Source organism: Phaseolus vulgaris, chromosome 3, assembly GCF_051622355.1.
Source record: "Phaseolus vulgaris cultivar YP4 chromosome 3, ASM5162235v1, whole genome shotgun sequence".
Lineage (NCBI taxonomy): Eukaryota > Viridiplantae > Streptophyta > Magnoliopsida > Fabales > Fabaceae > Phaseolus > Phaseolus vulgaris.
The window spans coordinates 8,749,763-8,763,179 of record NC_143500.1 but is presented as its reverse complement, the minus strand read 5'-3'; the positions used below and the strand labels follow the sequence as shown (position 1 = coordinate 8,763,179).

The following is a 13,417-nucleotide window of genomic DNA, read 5'->3' as shown; positions in this document are numbered from 1 at the left end:
AGCCCTATCATCAATAGGTTGCTTTGTCACAAGCATTCATCATATCTTGTAGACAACACATTCCATCTGATATATTCTGCAGCTAAATTTGGAAAAACAAAGATGTTGATGACAAATGCTCAACCTTCTAATTAGCAGTAGCAGACAAATAGTAGGCCATGATTTATTTGTTTTCCCAAAAAATCTTAAGAGTGAGGGAGGAGTGTGTACTCCTTTGCACAAAGGGAATTTCCTATTATGTCTCTTGTTTCCATTGGCTCATTCACTCTTCGTTTCCTATGCAACCAACTTCAAAATTTAATGAAAATAAAAAATGCCACCAATCTATCAGTATACACCAGATTTAGTTCATTAGAAAAAGTACAAAATTCACTTAACCTAGTGCCTATAATTTATCTTATGTGTAGCATACTTTAATGGTGATTGGTAATGTAAGCTACTTCATCAATATATTTTTACTTATTTTTATTTTGTTTCTTCATTTCTTCTTTATTTTTTTAATCCAGCACTTCAGTTTGTTTTCCCACTTACATTCCCTCTTCCCTTTTATGCTCATCTAATTTTCTCTCTCTCTCTCTCCTTTCTAACATAATTTTTTTTTCTTTTGTAGTTCCTTCGGGGGTTTAAGACTACTAATGTTATAAGATTTTCTAGTAGTTATTTCGATAAGTTTTTTTAATTTTATATTTATTTATTTGTGTATATTATACTTATGTAAATTTACATTAATAATGATATTTTCAATAACTCTATGTAATATGTAATCTTTTACAATTTGATTATTGTTCTCGAACGATGTTGGAACTAAGAGAATGATTCATATCATATTTTGATCAGTTGGTCTACACTTCCTTCCTCCTTCTCCTAATGGGTCCATCTCTCCTCCGTTACTCTCCCTCTTGGCCTCACGATCCCCAGACTCGGATGATACCTGCAAAAGGCACTCTGATGCTTAAGAGAGAATTCGGTATTCGACACTCAACGCTATTAATATTGTGAAGTGACGTACCTGATTCTTGGAATCTGTACCTATTTATATTATTATCATGGGCCCTCTATTATTGGACCAGATTAGGGAGTTGGGTCATGCTTAGGAATGCATTACCTAGTGTTTGATCGCTAATTAGGCTCATTAATCCTATTTAGGCGTAATGGTCTTTGTGGTTTTGGTTAGCACGCACCGGGTGCCGAGTCATGAACTCGGTCATTCCGACCCTACCAATACAATTATTGAATTATAATTATCTACTATCTTAATTGTAATTGTATGCTATATTTTAGAAAAATTAATAAAATGAGATCATTAGTTCATATTTTTTATATTTTGAGAATTATATATTATGCCAATTTTAATGAATATAAATAGGCTTTTCAAAATAATTATAGATTAGTATAACTTTTTTAACTTTACTTAAATGATGACAACTTTTAATATGAGAATAAATTATTTAATTAAAACTATTGAATGTTATAATTAATGTAATTTACACTATTAACAAGAAAACATTCATCTAAAAATATCCCACTAAGAAACAACACAACACAATAAGAGTATGCATGATAGTTAACAGTCAAGATAAAAGTTTCTACATAATCAAGACCATATTCTTGAGAGAATCTTTTAGCGACTAAATGAACTTTGTAATGCTTAATAGACTCATATGACTTTGTTTTAATTTTATAGATCCACCAAGAGACAATAACTTGTTTCTTGGAGGAATAGATAATGAGTCCCAAGTAGTTGTCTTATAATATGCAGAAATTTTCTCTTATATATTTTGTTGCCAAAGTGGATCAAGGACAACCTATTGATAGGAAGAAGACTTAGAAAAAATATGAATTGTGATCAGTAAGCAATCAAAGGAAGAAGAATAAAGAGAATAAATAAAATTTGGTGATTGGGTGGACCTATGAACATATGGAGGATAACGAGGAGATGAAGGATCAACAATCGCATGACGTGCTTAGGAAGTCGTGAGGACATCCTAAGTCGTAGTAGTATCAATAACATCGATGCAATTCTCAATTTTAGGATTATTTACATTATCAACATTTTTTGGAAAGAGAATCAATATAAAAATAACATTAGACTGTGCAAGATTGTGGGAGTTAAAAGAGAGCGAATAGAATGAGATGTGCTCAAGAAAAACAACATGATGAGAAGTATAGAGTTTGTGATTGGTAGGACCATATCAATGATGACCATTTTGATCATCCCCATAACCAACAAAAACACATGAAGGGAGAGAACAATTTAGTATGTTTTACTTGTGGATGAAGTACAAAACAAGTAGAATGAAAAAATTCAAAAAATAATAATGAGTAACACAATTATACAACTTTTTGAAAGGGAGACATACTTGAGATAACAATAGATTAAATTTGGTTAATAACATGGACAACAATAAAAATAGCTTCACAATAAAATTCATTGGGAACTAAAGAACAATATAAAAGAGAACAAGTAGTATAAAGAATGTGGCGATGTTTTCTTTCATCAACTTCATTGTGTTGAGGAGTGTTAGTACAAGAGTCCAATGAAGAATGTTATCAATGAAAGTAATTCACAAAATTTATTAGAAGTGTACTCACTACCTAAATCATATAAAAAAAAACATTTAATAACAACATTATCTTGAGTTTTAAGCATAGTAAGAAACATATGATATACATAAAAAAAAGTTGGAATGATGTTTCATAAGATAAACCGAACAATAAAGAATATAACCACTGATAAATGAAATATAATAGCTGGATCCACCTTGATAGGAACAAGTAATGAACCCCATACATCAAAATGAACCAAGTCAAAACGTGCATGCGAGGTGGAATCACTCTTGGTAAAAGATAAAGCAGTACATTTGGCAAGTGTACAATCACAACTGGTTTGTAACTTGCCTAAAACCTAGTGGAGACTAAGTAGTTTAACCTAGAGGAAAAAATATATCTATTGAGTTAATGCCATAAATAGAAACTAGATGATGTGAAATTATAATGAAAATATAATAAATTAGGTCCCAACAACTAGAACCTTTAACTCATCTAACATATAAAGTTTCTATGTCTACAACTTGTCCCGATCAGCTTCGCGGATTAAGGATCATGCACATAAAAATTAGTGGAGAAAAACAAAACAGAGTAACTACAGTCACAAAATTGACCAACTGAGACAATATTTAAAGTTATAATAAACACCTAAAATGGACACAATATATGTGGAGACGAATATAAGGCCTGCTAATGGCATTTAAGAGCCATCAAAAGTCATAACATATATAGATGGGATACAATTTAAGAATACGTGAAAAAAAAAGAGGAACATGATTCCTAATATTAGCAAGAATAGAAGCTAGAATATATAATGTACAACAAGGATATAAATATGACATTATAAAGGTTGTACTACCCTTAACTAATACCTATATAATATTATCTAACAAATAAAAGAACCTTATGCAAACTCATTATAACAACATCTTCCTAGTTAATATATTTCCACACAAATTATTCATCAAAGAGACACAATAATAGATCACACATGGATCTATATAAAACAAAATAATATTCTCTAAGGAATGTTTATTAATGTCTTTAGAAAAACTTATAGTAAGCATGTCCTATTAAAGACTAACACCCAAATTTGTGATCTTAAATAATTCACCGTACACAAAAATATATCATTCACAATCATTTACATTGTATCACCACTTACATAACAATAATAACTCAATCATTTATCAAACCAACAAGTAAAACATTGAATTTGTAGTAATAAGGTGTTGTTTAAGCGATAAACTCGTGCTAGCGAAAATCAAACAAAAAATATGGACTTACTCTCTATTCCATTTTGACTTGGATGAGAAGATCTCACTTAAGTGAGAAAAAATAAAGACAAGATCTAACTCTTTGTCTCATTTTCTCTTAAACAAGAATATCTTTCTTAAATCGAAATCTAACAACTAAAAACTCTTTTCAACAACTAACAATCTTACCAAAATTTAGCTAAAACATATTATATCAACTTTAATAATATTGACAAGTTAAAAAAAGGGTTGATCAACCCTAAATAACTCCATTTTCATGTTTCCAATCCATTTATTTCAAATTCTCATCCAACAATCAAACCAACTTTCAATACTTACTACACTAAGTACATATCTCATTTCAACTAAACTTGCTAGTTTGTCAAGACTCAAAACTCATTTTAGGACATGCACCCAATATTCCATCAAACAAAAATATTCACTTGTTAAAATAATTACCAACTTTATAAGGTTGTACATGCATAATTAACAAATTTTAGATTCAATTTCATCGACTTAAAATTCAATTCATTTTCATACATTGTCAAAATAATCACCAACCAACTTTAAAAGGTTGTACATGCATAATTTATATAACAAAATTTAAATTCAATTTCACCGACGTAAAATTCAATTCATCTACTTCAATTTTCACAAATCAACTAAAAATAACTCTAAAACATCATGTACCAAATTCTTATATTACATGCAATCATTTCCATCAAACCATTATTAAAAGAGTACCCACTCCCTAAGATGTTACATGCATGAACTTAAACATCATCTTCAGCCTCAAATACAAAATTTATTAACGACAGTTTTTCTGCCTCAAAGAAACACAAGAAGAGTTGAAAACTCTTATATTCTAGAGATCTAAACAATACAAATAGAAAATAACCAAACTCCAAAGAACGACTAAATTAATTGAGAACGAAGACTAAATTAATTGAGACAGTCACTTTCTTTTAAGCTAAATCAACCAAAATAAGTTTCTAACATAAGCAAAAACCAATATCAAAAGTTGTTTAGAATAAAAATTAATTTAATCTAAAAGGGAAACCGATCAAATAAACAATAACATCTCATTTAACACTCCAGAGTTTTTAAAAATTGAGTAACTGAACTTTAAATTAAAAACAATGTTATTTTATTCATTAAAACAATAAATTTTATTATATATAATAATAAAGTCTAAATTAAAAAAAATTAAAATTATCTAAATTTATTTTATAAAAAATTAGGTATAAATTATTTAGTGATAATGTGACACAATAAAAATCACAAAATTTAATGAAAAATATAAATTTTATTACAATAAAATAATATAGTTTAGACAAACATAATTTTATATTTTTTCTATTTTTAATAATCATTAAGAAATATATTTTTTCTTTATAATTGTTGTGTAATTATTTGCAGTACACTACCAATATTACTCTTATCAATATAACTCATTTTACCCTTTAAGTTTGGTAGCTGTTTTTTTAAAATTCAATTAACCGCATAATAAAAAAACTACCTATAATAAAATTATAAAAATTATTTATTTTACAATTAATTTTTACGCAAATGGTTTTTTTTATAAATTTAAAATTTTTATTTTAATAATTATGATAAAGAAAATCATAAGAAAAAAATTTACATATACACTCGTGTGTTTCTACTAGTTTCTATAATTTTATTACTTTTATAATTTCATTATGAGTAATTAACTAAAATATAAAATAATGCAATTTAGAAAATATGCAGTGATTATTTTTAAAATGGAGAATTTATTTAATTTCTTTAAAATAATAAATAAATAATTTAGTTATTTATTTTATTGAATAAATAAATTACTTTTATTTATTAAAACGATAAAATTATTCAATTAAAATATAACCGCAAAGAAAGTTAGTAAATAATAAACCATATATTTGTAGGATAGTATAAATTATCAAGGGATACAAAACACTTCTAAGCTAAAATTACCAAAAGATATTTCTAAGTTGAGAACTATAAAGTTAAATATCTGAAATTAGTTAAACTTAATCACACTAAATTGACCAAATTTACGTGTTTGAAAGAATTCACATCAAAACTTCATTGAACAGCTTCACGATAAGACTTGCATGCCCATAAATATCTGTTCAAAAGATGGGGACACACTGATTTAAACACAATATTACTACTTGAAAAATAGTAAAAATCACCATTTTGTCGATAGTGATGGTAGCAGTTATTGCATTCAATTTTCTGCAAATGGATATCCACCATGTTCAAGAGATCTCAAACCAGAAAGGCATTATGTATTGCAATAAAGATATCGTAACTATACAAGTTTGGGTGCCCCATTGTCCAGTGATGACAGCCATAAGATCTAACATTCTAAGCATGACTAAATCTCTTGATGGCACCATGTACAAGAGAAAAATTGGCAGGCATATTCATGAATTGTAGTATTAAACAAAAGCCTTCCACATGCCACGCAAACCGGTTCAGGAGCCCTACAAAGAATTAGATCCGGACAACAAGGTCGCACCATTTGTTTGTCAGGTTAAGATTAATAACCAAAAATTTTATTGATTCACAATCCTTGCAAGAGCAGCACAATGAACCAATAATGCTGTCTTAACTTGTCTATAACTCAAACTGTGCTCTCAAAGGAGACCTGAAAGTGAGCAAGATGCCTGGGTTTTGGATTGGATGAAGCAGCAAGGCCTTGAAGCAACTTTACTACATCACTAGTATCATCAAGAAAATACTTGGCCTTGCTAGGCTTCCTACCTACAGTGCAGGCAAAGATCTCTGGAGCTGATGGCAATGATACCGTCCTCAAAATGGTCTCAAACATGTCCTCATCAGACCTATCATCACCTATGCACAGTACAAAGTCTGGTGGATTACTGTTAACCATGGTCTGAAGAACCTCTTCGGCTACCCAACCCTTGCTTATTCCCTGCACAGAGCAAAGAAATTTTTTGATTTTGTCCACTCCAGCCTGAGTTTCAAGATTAAAGAACAAAGGGGAAAGACTTTGAAATATACCTGTGGCTTAACTTCAACAATATGCTGGCCTCTCGTAACAACTGCTGGTTCATTAGCAAGCACACTTTCCAAGTGATTCAACAATTCCTTGGCTTGGCAAGAACCAAAATCAGGGTCTGCATCTTGATGATGCCACACCAAACCACTTTCCTTAATTTCAATATTAGAACCATCAGTTGCTTCTGTATACAACTGCATGACAGGTTCCACTATCTTTTTCCAATCCAGATCTGCAGACAAGTGACTTGCTTCCCATTCTGAATCTTTGTTCCACCTGCAACCATAAAAAGATGAGGGAAAAAACACTTGTTTAGGCTTTTTTTAGGGAAAGGACAGGGTGGCAGATAGCGAGATATGAAGTAGCACAATCTTCCCTATAATAAAATGACATACCGTAAAAAGTACCCATGTTCTGCTGCAAGTCCCAGCTTTCGGCATGAAGTAAACCAGTCACTCAGTGAATCCCTTCCCCTCCCACTAACAATGAACACAATATTCTTGGGATCATTACAAAGAGCATTTAAGACGGAGATGACTTCAGGGCTGGGGACTTTACTGATGGAAGATTGTGGTACAACAGTACCATCATAATCAAGAAAGATGGCCCTTCTATTGGTTCTCTTGTATGCTGAAACAACATGGTCAATCGTCAACTTCCTAAAACCATGAGAAAGAGAAACAACTCTGAACCCCAAGCCCAAACCAAATCCCCAGCATCTTTTGGTGTAATGATCTGCGCACGCTCTCTCCAAATCCTGCATAAAGCTATTTGCCCAATATGCCACATCATGAGAACTGACATACCTATAGTGCTTCTCGTGGCGCAACTGCTTCTCTGAATCACTCATAGTAAGGGCAGCATACATAGCATCGGCTACGGCATCTATGTCCCAGGGATTGACCCTTATTGCTCCGCTAAGAGAAGGTGAACAACCAATGAACTCAGACACAACAAGCATGCTTGTCCGAGGAGAATCACTTTTTCTACCCAATGATTCATCTAGTCGTGCAGTTCCCTGTCTGCAGACTATATATTTGTATGGAACTAAGTTCATACCATCCCTTACAGCATTCACAATGCAACATTCTGCTACGGCATAATATGCACTCTTCTCAAAGCGAGGAACAGGTCGGTCAATGAGAATAACTGGCTGATAATTATTTTTGCTATATGTATCATTGATCCTCCTGGCAATTAAATATGTTTCATTCTTTGCTTCTTGAACATCCTTCCCAAAGCCCCTTGCAGGATTTACAATTTGAACTAGGACAACTTTGCCCCGCAAATCTGAATTCTGCTGCAGCAGATGTTCCACGGCTAGAAGTTTCAGACTAATACCCTTAAAAATATCCATGTCATCAACACCAAGAATTACTTTCTTACCCTTAAACTCTTCCTGAACCTCTTTCAGTTTAGCAGATGTAGAAGAAAGATTTAATACAGATTCAAGTCTACCCATGTGAATGCCTACAGGTGAAATTTTAATAAAAATAGTGCGGCCAAAGTAATCAAGCCCTATATGTCCTCGCTTAGATTCATAGTCAAGACCTAGCATTCTACTGCAGCAAGAAAGAAAGTGGCGAGCATAATCAAATGTATGAAAGCCAATTAAATCAGAGTTCAACAATCCCCTCAAAATTTCATCCCTTACTGGTAAAGTTCGGTAGATTTCAGATGAAGGGAAAGGACTATGCAGAAAGAATCCAAGTTTAACCTGATTATATCGCTTCCTCAAGAAAGTAGGCAAAACCATTAAGTGATAGTCATGAACCCAAACAAAATCATCATCAGGATTAATTACTTCCATGACCTTGTCTGCAAATATTTTGTTTGCAGAAACATAGGCCTGCCAAAGTGTACGGTCAAAGCGATCACCATGATCTGGACATATGGGTAACATATAATGAAAGAGAGGCCAAAGTTGCTGCTTACAAAAGCCAAGGTAGAACTTCTTCTGGAGATCATGGGGAAGAAAGGTAGGTACACAATTAAATTCATCCAGTAATCTCTGAGCAACTGCATCCTGCTCACAGAGATCTATTTCAATCTTGAGAGAACCCACATAGATTACTTCAGTATCAGAAGAAAAACCATCTTTTAACTGTAATAAAATTGAATCTTCATCCCAACTGAAGACCCATTTAGCAGTTTCTATATCTCTTTTAGCCTGCAACGGCAACATGTTTGCCACAATGATTTTCCGCTCCCTATATCCAGAAGAGCTAACATCTGAATCACCATCATTACAACCATAACCATCCAGGTCAGAAATAATTCCAGGAATGGTCATAACCCTTGGAAGAGCTCTTGGAGTGCGCGGAATATCAAGCAAGTCCCCACTAGCCAAGTCTAGCAGATTAGCATATGATCTTGAAGCCATGACTGGACAAGGGGTACCTTTCTTCAATTCTTTCTAATAGTTCTGCAAAAAAAAAAAGATAATAAATGTGAATATCAAACAAGATTCGCAGTGAGTATCCTACATATGATATAACTAGGGCCTCCAAGTAAATTAAAATGAAAAAGACTGTATTCATATGGTGTCAACAACACTAGACATCTGATGTGAATCTCTTTCTAATTCCTTTCAGGAACATTTACTAGCTTGGTTATTATGTAGTTGCTAGAACAAATTTATTGTACTCAACATCAGCAAACACTTGATAGCATTTATTTTGTCCCAGTCTTAAAAAATAATATAGAAAAAAACAGCAAAAAAGTAGCTATACTTGTGAATCGTTGACAATAAGGCCAAAAAACGGAAAGTGTAGTGAATCACTTATAACACCCAAGATGATATAATTATTTCCAGAAGATAAACATCCTCACTGTGCTATTCTCCCATTTTGGTACACGGCAAACACAGTACCATATGGAGAAAGAGAAGCAGACGTTGCGTATTTAATACTAACCCAACACAAGAAAGATAAATAAAAAATATTCATAATGCATTGTATATCTAAAAAGTTTCTGGGTATACCAAAATAATTTCACTTGTGTTAGAGAAAAATCTCTTCTAATTCAACTGTACATCCCAAATCATGAGGCACAATATCAGAAATAGCCAGATGGATTCCCTTTAAAAATGAAGATGCCAATTCGTCTCACTACAGGCACGCATCCAAATACAAACAGATTATAATCCGCGCAGATTACAGATAATGCTATACTCATGCACTAATCTTTATGGCATTGATTCCACAGTTCAAACTACACAAAACTAGTCTAAATCCAACTTCATGCACCATTATCCAAGTTCACAATATTTGTGAAACACTGAAACACAATATTCCAATGATCAAATACGATAACCCCCACATCAAAATAATACAAAATGGTCTCAAAACTTCAACCGAAATATATCGGTGGACTACATCCTAACAGTTTCCTCTTGAAGAAGGGCTGGAAGCCTCATCTAGCCGAAATGTCAAACAAAATCTATTTAAAGGAAAATCACTAGGTTTCGAATTATCTCTTCAGAAAAACTTTCCATTTCCAACACCAAACATTGAAATAAATAAATTACCGCAAACAAATCATAATCGAGGAGCATATAATATAAAAAAAAATCCGAAACATAATTTTTAATTAAAAAAAAACTTGTTACAGAAGAGAACAAATTCCATCTAAAAACCATTTGGACTCAAAACAGTTAAATCCCAACAAGATGATGACAAAAAGGCAACAGAACTCCGAGGCTCATAATCAAATTCAAGCTAGAATCACATTTTCAAACATCCCGTCTTTCATAATTCCCTTGGGAAACACCAAACTCGAACAAACCAAACAAAAACGAAGACCAGCATTCAAAACGCGAACGATCGGGCTCGTCCGGTTCCCGAGAAAACCACAACCGCAAACACTTCAGAAAACCAGGAACAAGCAATTCAATTCAAAAAACACGGATCAGAAAAAAAAATCCTTAAAAACAAACAAACAGAGTATCCTCCAGCAGTCACGAGTCACAAGCACCGAGTCTCACCTTTCCGGAGAGACACGGGGAGATTCCGGCAAAGCGATGAGAGAGAAATCCGAAAGTAGCCTCTGGAGAGAGAGAAAGAGAGAAGTTTGGTTTGGGTTTCGGAGAAGGAAGAACAAACGCGAACGGCAACTGCTAGATTTTTCTTCTTTTTTCTCTCTTTTTATTTATATCTCCCAGTTGTTGCTGTAGAACAAGGCACTGGATTATAATTTTTTTTTAAATTATTTAATTAATTTGTGTCTGCTTAACAAGTTGGATAGAATATAAATATAGATGGATAGAGACTCATGTGTCCATTAACAACAACCTTCACTGCAGTTAGCTTTTCTAACCATGGTTCACTTTTTCCCCCTCTTTTTTTTTTTATTTTCACTTCCTCTCCTTTCACCATTATACCCTTTTCTTGTGCCAACTCACTCACACTACCCATTTTTTTTTTATAAACTTTTCAAAATTAAAAACCATGCTAACTAAAATCATGCTTTATTTTTTCCATTGTTGCCTTTTTTGTGAGTATTTTAATTTATCCCTTTTTATACACCCATGTGGGTATTTGGTTTAAAATATTAGTTATTTGATGGGGAAGTGGGAATCCTTTATCCACATCCTTATCATTAAGTATGGTTGAATATCTTATTCTAAGTTTTCAAGTACAGTACAGTTCATTTTACCAAAACCAAACACCTACTCTCTCATCTAACATTTACAATTCACAATTCACAACCTCTTCTCACTCAAATATATTCTTTTACTCTACACCAGGTGTTGTCTTCATTAAACTATTAATATCCAATTATGGTCAAATTCATACACCTTGCAACCCCTTTTTCAAATCCATTGAGTAATGGGTTTTTTAATACCTTATCCTTTTGTCAACCAGGTCCTCTTTATCTGGAGAAAGAAACTGGTAGTATTTAAGTGTTTGTGAGTTTTTATAAGTTATTTATTTCACACATCAGAAATGACCCTTCCTAGTTGTGATTCTTGAACACCCAAAAAGCCTCATGTTGTGTAAGGGCTTTTAACAACCCTTGGGTGATAGGTGTTGCCCTTTCTATTTTATTTTAGATAAACAATCTTTTCTCTCAAATCAAAATCATGCCAACTACTAATTAATTAATTAATTAATCAATCCTTAAACTATTATTTGTTTTGTTTAAATTCAAATAGTGGGAGGCTATGAAGTTCGGACACACCTCTTAAATGGCGTATCGGTGTTCGATACTCGTATCGGACATAGACACTCATATGACACATGTAAGACACGTATCCGTGAAGTGTTCAATTAAAAAAAAATATTTGTTAGATTTCTGACAATTTTAGTACGGTTCTAATACAATTTTAAAAAGAAAAAATACATTAATTTTCTAAAAATTCAAATTTTATTGTATAAATTGTTATTATGATCATAAAAAAAAATTCTTGTGAACTAGTAATGAAAAACATCTTTTATTTCAAAAAATAATCCGAAACATACTTGTGCACATAAATCTTTATTGTCAATTTATATAATTCATAATTATATATAGATTTATGTCTCCGTGTCCTACATTTTAGAAATTTTACGTATTTTTATGTCAGTGTCTGTATCGTATCAGTGTCCATGTCAGTGCCTATGTTACATAGTTAGGAGGTTAATTTTGTGGGTGTTGAGGATAATAGGGTTGAAGGGGTGGTGTTAGTTTTACAACAAAAATGTTGTGGTAAGCATAGATTAAAAAGGAGGTGAAGGATAAAGGGTATAATTGGAAAGTGAAAAGGGGACAGTGAAATGAATGAGAATTAGAAGGGGAAAGATATGAGCTGGTGGAGAGCAAGTGACAGCTAAAGGTGAAAAGAAAAGAAAAGAAAAGAAAAGAAAAGAAAAGAAAGAAGGAAGAGGATAAGGTACGCGTTTGGATCTGTTACAATTGCATTTGAAAAGCTCGAAATCAAATAAGCTCTTTCAACGAGGAAACAACACGCAAACGTGCGTGCCAGGCTGACTCATCTCCACGTACTCACCCCCTTCAAATTCAGACTACCACCACAATAATAAATATCATAAATTAATTACATACAATAATTAATAATTAACTCAATTTTAGTCAGATTTATTAAATTCACTTTAATCATGAGAAAAATTCAATCTATTCAAATTAGATTCACTTCTAAAATATCTTATCTCTAATCAACTTCTACAACTTTCACTTAACAACATTAAAACATCTTATCCCATTTTAATCATTGTATATTTAGTCGTTATGGAAGTTACTTTCACAATGTTTTCAAAATGCACATTAAAATTATATATTTGCAATATAATTTTATTATTTAAATTCAATGTTATGAGTAGAAGTAATTTTTCTAATTAATCATTTATTACATAAGTCATATAAATAAATTTCTGAATTAGATTAATTTTATATTTATTTGTTTATTTAATTTATTTTCTCAAAAAAAAGAAAAAACAATTCACATTTTCATTCTCTATAAACTAACTTTTGATGGGTCTTGTGGAGAAGACAAAATAGATATCAGAAAATTTGGATTTCTGAAAACTAAATTTTGTAATCTTATTGCTTAGTCCTGCACTGCAAAAAGCATTTTCATAATTGTACTTAA

The 13,417-nt window shown here is 32.1% G+C and overlaps 1 protein-coding gene across 1 annotated transcript; it reads right to left on the bottom strand.

The window, feature by feature from the left end:
- Window positions 1-5,982: 5,982 nt before the first annotated feature.
- LOC137806478 (putative alpha,alpha-trehalose-phosphate synthase [UDP-forming] 10) lies at window positions 5,983-11,055 on the bottom strand. Its single transcript, XM_068606617.2, has 4 exons — window positions 10,814-11,055; window positions 7,224-9,253; window positions 6,831-7,104; window positions 5,983-6,741 (listed from the first exon to the last, which is right to left on the bottom strand). The coding sequence occupies exons 2-4, from the start codon at window positions 9,209-9,211 to the stop codon at window positions 6,430-6,432; spliced, it is 2,574 nt and encodes an 857-aa protein (XP_068462718.1). The 5' UTR covers window positions 9,212-9,253; window positions 10,814-11,055; the 3' UTR covers window positions 5,983-6,429.
- Window positions 11,056-13,417: the final 2,362 nt, after the last annotated feature.